Here is a 14,926-nt window from a genome sequence, read left to right on the forward strand (position 1 = left end):
GTTTTGAAAACAAACTCCTCGTTGCACAGAGTGAGACAAGCCCAGTGGACATTATTGGTCTAAATGTGACATCTAGTGGATATTTCATTTCATTTCATTAAGTGCTTTTAAATCTAAACTACGAATCCTTGAGGCCAAGTCCATAACATGTAACTGTTTCAATTAGATTGATTGTCATTTTAACTGACTTTTTTATTCTTATTTGAATTTTATTTTTTATTTTATTTGTATTCTTTCACTTATTGTTGCATGTGTGTTGTTGCTGCCTGTGTTTGAGTAATTTCTGTAACTGTGAGACATCTGCTGCTGCCTATCTTGCCCAGGTCTCCCTTGAAAAAGAGGTTTTTAATCTCAATGGGATCTTCCTGGTTAAATAAAGGTTAATAAATAAATAAATAAAAAATATCAGGGTTTTATACTACTTATATATATAAGTAGTATATAAGTAATATGTAAGTGGTACAGGGTGGGCTTTTAATTTATTAATGATATCACCATGACAATACAAAAGTGCATGAGACAGTGAAATAAAGCATGAATAATTTTACATTGCTATAATAACATATGAACGACTAAAACTCAGTTAAAAAAGAAAAAAGTACAGACATTTTATATGTTGAACAGTTATATCCAAATCTATTTTACAATATCATCAACATTAATGTTTTCAGCTTAGTGCTGTGTGTTGCTCTGAGTTTCTGTCCTGCTGATGTTTATTTTTAAAATAAAGACGTTTATTCTAAGGCCAAAATCTCACTTTAAGAAATATGTAAAAATTTTACAGTCTTTTACTTTTCGTTGACTCTTTCTAGTTAAACATAGAATCCATCTACATACTTGTTTCTGACTGTCTGTAAACTCAGTTCTATTGAAAGTTTAGAATGCTAAACATGTGCAGCAATTGTCCAAAATGGAAACAATAGTGGTTATTTAACATTTTCCTACTTTCAGTGAAAACAGTTTTATTTTTAAAGGTTTATAATATAAAATAATTATGTGAGTAAAAATTTTATTTTATTTTTGAAGCATTATTATGAACAAAAGAGTAAACCATGGTTTACCTTGGTTACCCCATGGTAATACATTTAATAAAAGCAGTTAAAAGAGAAAGTGGATTCATATTTTGAAAAAAAATTACATTAAAATGTTTCATTTGACACTGGTATAAACAACAATCAGTCCATGTTTTCAGGTTTGTCCTGTGTGCTGCTGTGTGTCTCTGTCCTGCTGTCTTCTGCCTGTGAACACACACTCTGCTGTGCTTTGTCCTCTGAGCTCCTCTTGATAGTCAGCTCTCTCTCAGCCTCTTCAACACACGGAGCTTTGGCTGCCTGGATGTGGAGCTTCCCATCTGGAGACAGGTGGCAGGTGATGGCTTGAGGGTTCAGTCCTTCAGGCAGATCAAACTCCTGTCTGAACTCCTGCAGTCTGTAAGAGTACGAGCCTTTCCCATCCTCCTGCTTCTTCTCTGTCTTGCCACTGACTCTCAGCTTCCTGCCCACCTGCCTGACAGACAGCTCCTCTGGGGAAAAGCCTCGAGTGTCCAGCATCAGAGCAAACTTGTCTCCCTCTTTCTCCAGCTGGACGGCAACTGACTGCACAGCCATGCTGCTTTGGAAAGGATCTGTCTCCTCCAGGATCCTGTGTTGAAGTTTATCCATCAGCTCCAGACTGCTGCACAGCTCCTGTAGGTTTCTCTGCAGGAGATCCTGCTGGTAGAACAGAGGCTTGATCTCTGGCCACAGACTGCGCACAGGCCAGTAGAAGTCCATGAATGGACTGAGTGCAGACTGGACTCCATGAGAGCACAGCATCTTCAGTGGGTTTAGTGTTGAGTCCTCTTCTTGTGAGATGAAACACTGTTCAGGTGTCTGTTGTCTTCTTGGTGTTGCTTGTCTTGCTTTCTGTCTCAGCAGTGAGACTGTCCCAGTTTATATATACTAAGTGGAGGAGTTCCAGAGTCTTCGGGAACTTTCCTGCATTTGCCACAGATCTCCACATGATGGAGCTGTTTCCCAGGAGTGCTTACTTTACTCAGTCTTTCCTGTTCCATCAGGAAGTTTGCTACTAGAATTAATTTCCTGACAGTGCAGAAGTGGTTTGGGATGAACTTCCAATTGCTCCTGGGTGGTTGGGGCTCGGTGTACCAGAGTATAAAAAATAAAATAAATAAATAAAAAATAAACGTCATCTTTGAAACCACTTATTTTGTTTGTAAAACAAGTTCTCATACAGGTAGACTGGATTATATCATAGCTCATTACATTTCTCACAGTTTAATAACAGACAAACAGTCTCAGCAGGTTAAGCTCATGAACGGTTTTACCAGTGAAAGTAATTATTAGCTGTAGTGTGAATGATAATTTTGAACAATATTTGAAGTACAAATAAACTGACATTAAACATGATTAAATGCATCTTTGAATCATTGTTATTTTATGCTTGAATGTTTGCACAAATTTCTTCAAATGAATGAATGAAAGTGAATTTAAAATAAAAAGACTTATTGAACTTCTATAAATAACAATGTCCTTTGTATGTTTGTATGTTTAATTTTTCATGTCTTTGTGGATTGCATACTGAGCTGATGTCTCTGTGTTTACAGTTACTCATATTTTAAAATTAAGGCTCCTATTTTGAAAACAGTTGATGTATGCTGAAAAGAAAACTCGACCAGAAACACATTTAAGTGAATCATTCATTATTGGTTTGAATTTCATTTTTTTATACTTTACATTCATTCTCAATTACTGCAAATCAAATGAAAGATCAATTTAATGAAATCTTTCTTTCATTTTGACTTGAAAATAAAATGTTATAACAATTTGGATTGAATATATGCTTAAGCACAAGTTAAAAACGGTTTGGCAAAAGTGGATAAAAATGTAAGAAATTAGTATTTCTTGGATTCATATTTCACATATTTCACAAAATATGAATCCATAGGCGACGGAAGAAAAAATATCCAGGTTTCCTGTAGTTTCAGGTCATTTCTCCATTTCTCCACTAGGTGTAGCTGCTACTCTAGTTTTTTTTAAATATAATAACGTTGTTTTTTGTTTTGTTTTTAAATAGACCACCATATTTATATAATTTTGTACGTTATATATATATATATATATATATATATATATATATTCACCTTATCGGTTATTTGATGTACCAGTTCGTGGTTTTATTACCATTAGGTAACAACTATAACGTTACACAGAACACGGCTATTTTTGGTCACTGGTGATGTCGTGTAACAACATCAATAACGTTGGCCTGCACGTTTCAACGGTCTCATTTTATATAGCTCATGGACCCTCGTTCAGATATGGAAGACATGAAGGAAAGCTCAATTAATTATATCAATTTCTGTCATAAGTCTTAAAAAAAGACGCACTGACCTCCGAAATGTACACGTCTCATGAAGGAGAAATATTATTAAATACAGACCCAGGCTTTCTACATAGTCTCATCAAATAATATTGAGTCCCCGCCAGTGGTACTAAATCCTATCAGCCCACCCCGTCATGTCCGTTTTCAAGTGTGCTGCGATGAACGTGTGCAGTGGTTCGTCAGCGTTTTATCAATGAATTCTGCGCTCCCGTGATCCAATCAGCCAATGAACAGCTCGCACCTGCAGCCGTTCACAGCTTGGTAGCTTCAAGAGGTCACTACACTTTGAAACGTGGAAGGGAGAGCGTGGTGAGTTTTTAAACAGCGACAGCATTCAGCAGGGCCTTTAAACCGATATTAGAGCAGAACGGCTCATTCTTCTTCTCCTTTTAATTACAGATTGTAATGCCGGTGAAAAATAGCAACACCGTGGGTTTGGAGAGACGCGTGGATCTGGCCTCGCTTTTCTGTATGATCGGGCGGCACGGCCCAGCCGTGGCTCTGGCCGTGATAGCCATGGTGTCCATGGTGGCAGGTTTCATCATCTACCGAACAGTGAGGGGGAAGCGGAGAAAGGCCACAGCCGGAGCCACAAGCACCGACAGTGACAGCAGGGACGCCGGAGCGGAGACGCTTATACCGCCGGATCAGGAGCCGGAGCCGAGCCCGGAGGTTTTGCGCATCACGGCGGACTCAACAGGTACAGATTCGGATGAAACGTTAAAACCTGCGAGCTGCTGCAGTTTACTAGTGCGGGAATTTACGTATAACTTAATCTATATTATTATTTCGTAGCTTTGGTGGTAGATTCAGCTTAAGCTGCGTGCGCACAGACGTCAAAACCGAGCGTACTCCCCTTTCTTTCTGAAATACAACACTTTAAGCAGCCCATAATGGACTACAGCTCACAGTATACTGGTGTCTAGCCTTGTCACAGTCACGGCAAAAGATTAGCTCTAAAATATCAGGCAGATGTCCAAAAACAGACTTTTTATTTTTTATTATTATTATTATTATTGCAAAATTGAAAAAGGCTCCTCAAACATTGTTGCATTAGTAGCTTAAAGTAAGATGACAACCTTGGAGGTCTCGCCTGTTATATGAATTGTTCCTGCAGGAACAATGCAAAGTGTCTTTAATTACTTTCAGTGTTTGTTTGAAGCACCATGATATCTCAAAATGAATGGGCACAAGAAATGTAGCTAGAACAAGTCTGCGTATTAACATTTGATACAAACACTCAAACTGAAATACAATTGACTGAGGCTTTGCAAGAGGTTATGGCTAAAGAACTGTGCTGATTACTTTTAAGAGTGTTTATTTCATGAAGAATGGAAAATTGATAAGTTCCAGCAATGAATGAATACATAAATAAATAATCATCTTGCCTGATTTATGTCTGATCGTTAAGAAACTTGTCAAGTACAAGCTACTCATCCTGTCAAATATTAATAGACCATTTTAATAAAATGACTGCCAGTGATTAGTAATGACTTTAATTTTTAAGAGTGCTGTAATTTGGGTCACTTCTCATCTACTCTGACTAAAATGTATGAAGTGATCTAGATTATGCAAGTCAGATTCAGTACATTTTAGAAATAAATCAAAATAAACTTAATATTCAGCGTGTTTGTGTGTCTTTCTCCTGATGTCATAGTTGTGAAAGCTGAAGGCTGTTTAGATGTGGAGGAGGATACTGCTCTTAACATCAGGCATCGACGTCTCACTGCTGAGAAAAAAACGCCGCCTCACCGTCAACCCAAAAGTGACTCTGTACAAGACAACAAGCACAGTGCTTCAGTGCAGCAGGTAGCCGAGCTGCATGCAGAGGAGGAAGACAAAGGTGCTGAAATTGATGTGGAAACTGATGGCACAAATGGCACTATGGAGGAAGGTGAAAATAAGGTGATACAGAGCCACAAAGAAGAACTGAAGGTAAGCGGTTATCTTTACAAATTGCATATTTTGCCACAATTAAATTCACTTTTGGTAAATGAATGATTGTCTTGGAGTACAACTGATTGTGAAATTTTGCCATGGCACATGTATTCTATTGTTCAGTTACCCTTCTGTCTAGATCCCAACAACAGCAGGCACCATTGATTAGAAACCCAGCAGCTAATGACAATGAAAGTTGGCTACCAGTGGGTGGTGAAATAATGTTCAAGGTCTTGAACCCTTACGTTATCACCAACCCATTATTGGTTGTTTTTTACTGAATGTGAGTTATTGGGGTCTGAAAACAATCAGGTTTTTTTTTTTTTTTTTTAAAGTGAAAGTCAAACAGATTTAAAGAAGTTAAACTCCAACTTCAGCATGAACACTAATATTGCTTCAGCTTTTCTGGATTTGTAGTCATTTGTTCCCAAAGGCAAAATAACCACTGATTCAGCTTTAATGCAATTATGCCTGTTTTGCTTAGATGGCTTTACATCTAATCTCTTTGCTCTGTATTGGTCAAAAGCTGGGAAGTGGTTAGCTTGGCTAAAGTGATGGTGTGACTTGGCAGTCATTTTGAATGTTTTGGGGTTTTGTTTTTCCCTTCGGTAAAGCCCATATCTGAATGTCTCAGCTCACCAGCATTTTCTGTGGTTGAGCATAAAGACCACATGCATAGATTCCCCAATGACGGGCAATTTTAAACAAAAACAAAACGGGGAGGGAACGCGCACACATTTTGACTTTGCCCCAAAACATTGCTTGTAAAGCATTTCAAAACATTCTGGCTTCATTATTGGATTAATCAAGAGTGCAAACACAAACAGCTTTACCGCACATGATTAGCTAATGTTTCATGCTTGGATTGTTTAGCTCTTTGGGTGGAGTCTCAGAGGTTAGTTTAGGGCAGGGGTGGGCAATTTCAGGCCTCGTGGGCCGGTGTCCTGCAGGTTTTAGATCTCACCTTGGGTCAACACACCTGAATCGCATAATTAGTTCATTACCAGGCCTCTGGAGAACTTCAGGACATGTTGAGGAGCTAATTTATCAATTTAAATCAGCTGTGTTGGTTCAAGGACACATCTAAAACCTGCAGGGACACCGGCCCTCGGGCCTGGAATTGCCCACCCCTGGTTTAGGGCAAAGACTTGCAATGGGGAAATGAGTGACTTGATAAAATCTCTGTATCTCTATGTAGTTTACATATTACATAATGCTAGTTTGGTGGTGGTCTTTAATCCTTCATATTTTTCTAACTATTGTGTGACTAAAACATTAAGACCTAAAGATTAAACGTATGTATTTTATGCATCTAGGTACTACAAGAAAAAGGCCAAGAGGATGATGTGCCTACTGAAATGGAATTGTCGAATAAGGAGGCCAGTCAAGAGGAGGAAAACCTTCTGGACATTTCAAAGAGCACAGCGGCCAACTTGGAAGAACCAATTGTTCATATTGAAGACGTACCTGTTCCTTCCATCTGTTATTTCAAAGAAGAGAATCTTCAAGGTGTCACTGATTTCTCTAATGATTATAGCAACAATCACCATTTTCCAGACGAAGAAAAGAAAAGTGGTGGTGAGGAGGCAGAAGAGGAGTTGGTAGATGACCAACTGACTTCTCAACAAGCCGGGATCAGCTCCACAGTGTTTGTTGAAGTAACCAAGCTACAGGGCCAGTGTCATGAGGTGATGCTATCCTTTCAACAAAATGCAGATGAAGACAATGTGAGTGATTCAACGGATATAAACTTCAACAGTCACCTGCTACAATTGGCTGAACAAAACAATGAAAGTGAGCTTGCCTGCAATCAAGACAGTGATGTAAAAGAGGAAGTACCCACTGAGGACATTGCCTCACGTGATGAAGAAAGTAATCCTTCAAGTGTAGTGCTGGACCACACCCTGCTCTGTTTGAACCATATGATCGAACCTGAAAACGCTGATAATGGTGATTCTAGCAGTGTAGCCAATGATGCAAAGGCCCAAATCTCTGGCATTGGGGAAATCTCCAGCTTGTCATCAGATCAACAGCAACTGCAAAGCAACATAAATGAAGATGACATTTCCCAAGCTCTGGGAGTCACCAGTGGGGCTGCTCCTGTCACATCTGAAGACGGTAAGCTTCCTGTACTTCAGATTCCACTGCCGTCTTTTGAGCAAAGTGAGCCGACTTGGTCATCTTCTGGTCTTGGTGGTGAGAGTGGAATTTCAAGCATGACTGTCAGCCCTGATTTGCCAGACGTTATCAGTGAATATGAAATGCCAACTGAAAATGTGGCTCTCACAGTAAAAGATGATGCACAGTTCAAAGAGCACACTGAGGCTCAGAATGGCCTCCTTGATGATGAGGCTCGATCTGCCATGAATGAAGATCTAGCAAATGTGATATCCAGATCTTACCCATCATATTTTTCCCAGCAGACCCTCGGTGAGCAAATTGACTGGGCTAATGACAGTTCTTTAGCAGCCAATGAAGACATATTGGGACATGAAATTGAGGATCGCTACTATAGAGAGATGGAACAGGCTATAGAGCAGATGGCAGCCAATGTTACTAGCTTAACCGATGAGCTCGCAGTGAAAACAGACATGAAGGCTGATATCAAGGTTGTTGAAATCAATCAGAAGATGGAAAGGGCAGAGAAAGAGAAGGAGGAAGAGGACTATGAAAAGACTGAAATCAGTATCATGGAGGCAACTATGGACAATAATGAATGGATTACAGATGGAAACTACCAAGTTCTTCCCTGGATGAACCAGTCTGTCCCTCCTTTTGCCCAAAACCACACACAACTTGAGCCAGTTTCTACTGAAGCTGACCATCCAGGTGCTTCTGTCACAGATGCTACTTGTATAGATGCATCTCTGTCCTTGAATGATGTGAAACAGGCTATCCCGCTTTCCCCTGTTCATGAAAATGGCAAAAAGGTTGTGGCAGTCCAGCCCATGTCCCAGAATGTCAATGTGACTTTCCGCATCCATTATCTCACCCACTCACCACACCAGAAGGTGGCCATCACAGGGAGCCAGCAAGAGCTGGGGAACTGGAAGAAATTCATCCTGCTCGAGAGAGCCGAGGATGGGAATTGGGCCACTGTTGTCAGCCTGCCTGCAGAGAGTATCGTGGAGTGGAAGTTTGTGGTGATGGACAAGGGTGAGGTGTGCCGTTGGGAAGAATGTGGAAACCGCCTCCTGGATACAGGCTACGGAGACGACCTGCTTGTGCACAAATGGTGGGGATTATTGTAAACGATTTGTTGAAAAGGCTGCAGTTTGAGATTAGCAGGTGCACCAGGCGTTCAAACTGTGTTCACGACCAGGTAAAGTTGTGTTTATGTTTGTCAGTAAATTGATAAAACATTATGATTAAATTTGGGGCAGTTAAGTTTGGGTTCAAACTGGGCTAATTTTGGTTGAAAGCAACTGTTTCTACTTGATACAGATTGCAAATTTCCAATTTTATAGCAAAAACAATAAATGATCTTTTAGTGTTAAATTCATTAGTCTATTGAAGTGAAATGCTCTTGAACTTTTTTTTTTCTTATTATTTGTACAAGCAAAAACGTCAAACTTGAGCCTTGCGGTGTCTTTGTTTCCCACATGCCAGTTCCCCCGAGAATGGCTTTGACTTCTGCAGTTTTAAATCATTTAAACATCATTTTACTAATATAAGACTTGGAAGCATGAAATTTCAACCAGATTTATTCTAGTATAAACCTAGATGCAGTATACAGGTGACGGAAACTTCCAGCAACACAATTCCCTGACAGACTAGCTCTTATAAAACCTCTGATGGGACCTTCTAATAGCCAGTAATTAGGTATGCGTTTTCAGGGACTGGGAAATATTTTGATCAAAACACTGAACCATTACACAAGATGGCTTGGTTCCCCTTTTACAATACCACTGATTATGCAAACTACTCCTTAACAGGATGATTTAATGCAAGCGTAAATGAAGAGATTACTGTCCATATGCTGCTTGAATATGCCTGTCTATAAGGATAAATGCACATAATTAAATTTTACTAAAGCAATAAATACAGCAATAATTGTTACGTACAATCGTTGTTACATCAGGTACTCTTAATGCGTTTACCACTAAACTGTGATGGTTGTAACTTCAATGCTGCTTTTATCTCATGGGACTATTTGCATGCAAGACAGTCCCATTGTTGTTAATAAATGTGCCTTGTGAAAATGATTTTCTACTGTGTTGTAATGCATCAAACGTGTCTTTTGAATAATTTGATTAGCTACTTAAGAGAAAATTATTCACTAGTTATCTGGTTCATCATTTGGTTCTTAATCGTGTAGTGTATATAGCCTTTGTGTCTCAGATTCTATCATTGTATCCTGATATGAAATATTGTGATGATGCTACTTAATGTTGGTTATTGTGGAGATGGTTATTAAATAAACGAATCTTAAATCTCATTCCTGAATGTTTCTTAAGCATGTAAATTTATTCAAAACTCTTTAAATGCTTTAATACACATTTAAGAAAATAGTGCCTTAAGCACTACATTTGAAGAACACTATTTTATTTATTTTAACAAAGAGCTAACATATGAGGATATGTTTTGCTGTCTGCTAATCATTTACAGCAGTTGCAACAGACCAAACCAGATGCAGTTGGTTTTTGAAGTTATTGCACCAAAAAAAAAAAACCTTTCAACTTTCAGACCACTTTTTTTTTTTTTTTTTTTTTTTTTTTTTTTGGAACCATTGGCAAAGACTGTGACCTTGTTTTGAGTCCAGCTGGCACAGAGGTGTCTCATGCAGTGGAAAGCATCGTTAGCGGGGATATTTTCATGCCAGCTTGTCAGCTCAATTCAGCAGTGAGCTGAAGGTGACTCTGCTCTATCTGGAAAGAAATGTTTTTGATCTTCTGGTCTAGGAATTGTGGATGGTGACCAATCTGCCTATAATACAGGCCAAAATGCAGTCCTGTTAGTTACCTATTCTGTGCAGCAGAATTGATGTTTTGTGAAATAATCTAACAGTATGAAATTATATGTAAGCACTGAAATTTAAAATGCAGTACAGAAGCAATGCCCCCCCTTCAGTCATTTAATTAGATTTTAAGTGCTCATTTAATTGTCAAATCAAACTCAAAGTAAGTCATGCAGAAAAATTGCTCACAAAAGATTTAAAACAATTATTCTCATTAGCACAGAGTTTAATGTGATTGGAAAGGAAGCCATCAAAAAGCTCAAATTCCAATCTTACAATCACGAGAACTTGCTTTGCTCCATCCACTTGTACAGTTCACATTTCATAGACATTTACATTTGGATAGCTCATGTCAGTCCAAAGTGATTATTACTTAATGTTGGCTTGGGTATTGAACCTTTGCAGAGTTAACATCATGTTCATCATATTTAAGCAATACCTTCTTTGACCCACTGAAAATGAGATCAATAGGACTCTGCCCAGCTCTAAGTCACGTGATTTCTGTTGTCTTCTATTTCAAAAGGGAAACCTTTGCCTCTTTGACCCAAATTTACCAGAAGATGTATTCATACTGCACAGACTCTAGGTTTACATTGATGTAGACATGTAGTAAAAGTGGAAGGAAAAATTATCTTTAAGTTAAACCTTTTGCAAATAAATGAGATACATTTTACAACATGCACAATTTTGGAGCACACTCCCTCACTTGTGCTAACATGCCAGCTGGGGGTTGGAGTACCTTTTATTGTTAAGGCTAATCCTTTATTTAGATACAAGGCTTGCAAGTGACACCACTTAAGCCAGGGGTGTCCAACTCCAGGCCTCAAGGGCTAGTGTCCTGCAGGTTTTAGATATCACCCTGGGTTAAAACACACCTGAATCAATTAGTTTATTACCAGGCCTCTGGGAAAACTTCAAGACATGTTGAGGAGGTGATTTAGCCATTTAAATCAGCTGTGGTGGATCAAGGACACATCTAAAACCTGCAGGACACCAGCCCTTGAGGCCTGGAGTTGGACACCCTTGACTTAAGCTCTTCTTATAGATAACTCATTTCAGATCTTTCTGTCTCTACATGAGCCTCTATACTCACCTGCTGTGAGTATCAGTATTTGTCAAATAGCTAAACACTTCAGCCACCATTAAACTGTTGTTTGAGCTCCTGTAAGGCTGGTGTCTTAACACTGAGTCACCAGTCTAATCTGGAAACAATTTCAGGCTCTTAACATATTTAGACTGCCTAGACTGAACAAAGCCTTCAAATCAACAGTCTCAAATGGTTAGTCAGCTGTTATATTTATGTTCCCCTGTGAAGTATATTCATGTGCTCTGGATGGGGAATGACCTGCAGGGTTACAGTCCAACCAGTTGAACGTAGTTTTACTGAACCCCCAATCACATAAAGTGATTTCTTTAGTTCAGAATTTACTGATCCCACTTTCTTGAATACACTAGAGATGATTTCAGATGGTTTCTTTCCACGATTAAAGCATTTGAAAATCAGTGTGTTTTAAATACACAGCCTTCAGACCTGAACAGCATTGACTCTGAAATAACAGAAGTACGTAAAAAGCTGATTTAAACCACAACAATACCACAGATTTAAATCCGTGGTATTGCTCAGCAAAGCTCAGCAATTTTTAAAATATAAATGCCATAACCATATTGATTCTTGAGTATGATAGCAAAGAACACTCAGAAATTCAGATATGCTTGGTTTGTCTTAAGCGAATATGTCTTCAGACACTTAAAAGTTGTTCTTAACATAAACCAGAGCACTGTCTCCTTGGCTCTACCACATAACAATTCTTAGTTCAAGTTGGACTGCCAAGTGTGAAATTCTTTCTCTTGAATTTCAGACTGTCTCTTCTTACAGAAGCCAACCAGTAAGACGGGGGGGGTTGTATGCAGGTGTCTGTTCTGTTTTTATAACTCACTGTTTTTAACAAATTCTTTGAATGTATGTATTTTCCCTTCACTCCACTTTCTTTTCTTTCCTCCATTTTAGACCATTTTAAACCAGCACTGTTGGCTATGTCTGGCTCAATAAATATTAATGGGGTAAAGGATTTACCCTGCTTCTTTTGATGCTTTACTACTGTTTTTTATTATTCTTACGTGATTATTTAAAGATATGGGATGAAGGGTCAATTTCTAAGTTATTCCAAAATGTAAGAATGACCAAGTTAATAGTCATAGTGCCATGTCATAGTTAGGGTGTGCCATACATGCAGGCTATTAATAATATAACATGCAAGAGCTTCTCCCTGCTCTGTACAGTGAGATCCTCCGATGACCTTCACTGGACTGTCAAGCATGCTGGCTGCGCTGCATGGCCACGAAAGGAGGAGCAGTCAGTGTGGGTTAAAGTGGAAAGGAAGGAAGCTACATGAGCAGAGTTTTATCAGTGTAATACAAACTGATTTCCAGTGTTAAAATACAATTTAACATGGAGACTTTCAAAAGATTTTAATTTATTCGTCATGTCTTCACTCAGTGGCTTTAATAATTATTTTATTGGCCTACATGTTTCTTGTCTACTTATTTTTGGTCTTCTATGCAGTCCCTCGGTTTCTATGTTTAAAAAGAAATGCACTGCTCCATAAAGCCCCAGGCAGTACAAACTGACCTGTTTCTTTATAAGCCAACTAAAAGCTCTTCTGGATCTGTGCCACACTGGAACAGCCCTCTGTCAGTGAGGTCGTTGCTCGCCGTCTCAGAGGACACTGCAGTTGTGAGATGAATGCAGCTGTGTTTGTGTACAATGGGAAGTGTTAGTGAAATACGTGATTGTGAGGGATGTTACGTCCCTCTGCAGCTTTTAATCGTCTCAGTGTTTTCAGCTGGTGCTAATTGGCCACACCTAGTCAGGTGTGGATAAAAGCATACCTGAGGCAAGCTTTCCGGCAGTGCACTAGTCTTTGCCTTGGTGGCACCAGCCATTTTAGCCAACCTGGTTTTCCATTTTAGGATGAAACCTCTTCTCACCCACACTCTGTTATTCATCTCCTTTTTTTTATGTTGCGGCTTTTGAGCCGGGTCGTAACATAAGTGGGGGCTCGTCCGGGATATTTGGACATTTTAGTGGAGACTGAATGTCAGTTTGTTTTGCTTTTAAGTGGGTGAGTGATGGTGGTCACTGTAATTGTGCAAACTCCCTTTAGTGTGTTTCAGCTGGGTGGCTGTGCTGCCCTTCCATCGAAGCACTTGTTTGTTGTTTTGCTTTATTGTTTTAGTTTATTGTTTTTGGTGGTTATCCTGGGTGGGGGTACGCTTCAGAGTTTGGTAGGAGACTATATCTCTGGTCTGCTGCCTGCTCTCGAGTTCGCGTTTAAAGTTGCCTCGAGCCTGGTACACCACTGAAGACTAGGGTAGGAAAAGTAAGGGTTTTGTTGTTTTTAGTGTTTTAGGCTGGGAGTTGCACATAGAAAATCAGTGGCACCAAACTTGGTAGGAGGTTTGAGACCATTCTTGATTATGGTCTGTAGCTGAGGCAGGTAGGCTGTTTTTAAGTTGGCATTGTGTGCACACCCTGTGTGTGCATATGTCAGTGTGGATGGATGCTAATGAGATCCTTGTGAGGTGAGTGTTTTGTGCTGTGACCTTTAGTGTTGTGGGGAATATGGCTATTTTGTTGGATCACTTTTGTGAGTGTTGTTGGCCAGGTGATGGCAATAACACTGTGGGCTGCTGAGCCACCCTTGATGTGATCATTGTGTGGCCATAGCTCTCCATTTTGTGGTTGGTCACTAGTATGCTTGATTTACTGAACATTTTGGATTAAAGTAACTTGTTGTGGTATAGGGCCACTTGTATGTGACTGGTTGTGTGGTGGAGACAACAGATCACTTAGTTGTGATTATTTGTTGCTACTTTTGGTTTTGTGTTGTAGCAGATCAGGTAATCATTTTGGGTTTGTGACTGTTGTGCTCCTTTGTGTTGGTCACATGTTACTTTTTGTCTGTTCAGTGTGGCAACTTCAAATCCTCATGCCCATCCATGCTTAGAGATGCCAACTATAACGTGAACACTGTGCTTCTGTTAGCTTTAACTTTTATTCCAGGTTTGTGGGTCAAGGAACTGAAGGCTTCAGAGGGGCTTTTAATAAATTTAAGGGTCCTAGAGGAACCCTTTTAAGGGAGGTGTTACGTCCCTCTGCAGCTTTTAATCGTCTCAGTGTTTTCAGCTGGTGCTAATTGGCCACACCTAGTCAGGTGTGGATAAAAGCATACCTGAGGCAAGCTTTCCGGCAGTGCACTAGTCTTTGCCTTGGTGGCACCAGCCATTTTAGCCAACCTGGTTTTCCATTTTAGGATGAAACCTCTTCTCACCCACACTCTGTTATTCATCTCCTTTTTTTTATGTTGCGGCTTTTGAGCCGGGTCGTAACAGGGACAATACACACAGCTGCACACATATTGCAAAAGAATCTGTGTGAATCTGTGCTTCGTAAACAAGGTCAGGTTATGAATTTGTTTTTTAAATTGGCACATTTTTGGGCCTCTTGCAAATCCTGACAATTCTGTTCTCTGATACAATAACTGTGTGTGTATATAGTTTTATTGCATGCATGTTTCAATAAATCTACAGTACTTGTATATTTAAACAGCCTTTAAGGTGTCACTTCATTCTGACAGACAAAACTGC

At 39.5% G+C, this 14,926-nt stretch overlaps 2 protein-coding genes across 2 annotated transcripts; one reads left to right on the forward strand and one right to left on the reverse strand.

Annotated features, from left to right (window-relative positions):
• Window positions 1–460: 460 nt before the first annotated feature.
• On the reverse strand, window positions 461–2,207 carry LOC113027355 (heat shock protein 30-like). The gene has a single exon (XM_026176973.2). It carries the CDS (start codon window positions 1,812–1,814, stop codon window positions 1,176–1,178), a length of 639 nt encoding a protein of 212 aa, XP_026032758.2. The 5' UTR covers window positions 1,815–2,207; the 3' UTR covers window positions 461–1,175.
• A 1,316-nt stretch (window positions 2,208–3,523) lies between these two features.
• stbd1 (starch binding domain 1) lies at window positions 3,524–9,760 on the forward strand. Its single transcript, XM_026174247.2, has 4 exons — window positions 3,524–3,693; window positions 3,784–4,084; window positions 5,042–5,319; window positions 6,639–9,760. Exons 2-4 carry the CDS (start codon window positions 3,790–3,792, stop codon window positions 8,571–8,573), a joined length of 2,508 nt encoding a protein of 835 aa, XP_026030032.2. The 5' UTR covers window positions 3,524–3,693; window positions 3,784–3,789; the 3' UTR covers window positions 8,574–9,760.
• The last annotated feature ends 5,166 nt before the right edge of the window (window positions 9,761–14,926 follow it).

The sequence above is a fragment of the Astatotilapia calliptera genome, chromosome 7 (genome assembly GCF_964374335.1).
Source record: "Astatotilapia calliptera chromosome 7, fAstCal68.1, whole genome shotgun sequence".
Lineage (NCBI taxonomy): Eukaryota > Metazoa > Chordata > Actinopteri > Cichliformes > Cichlidae > Astatotilapia > Astatotilapia calliptera.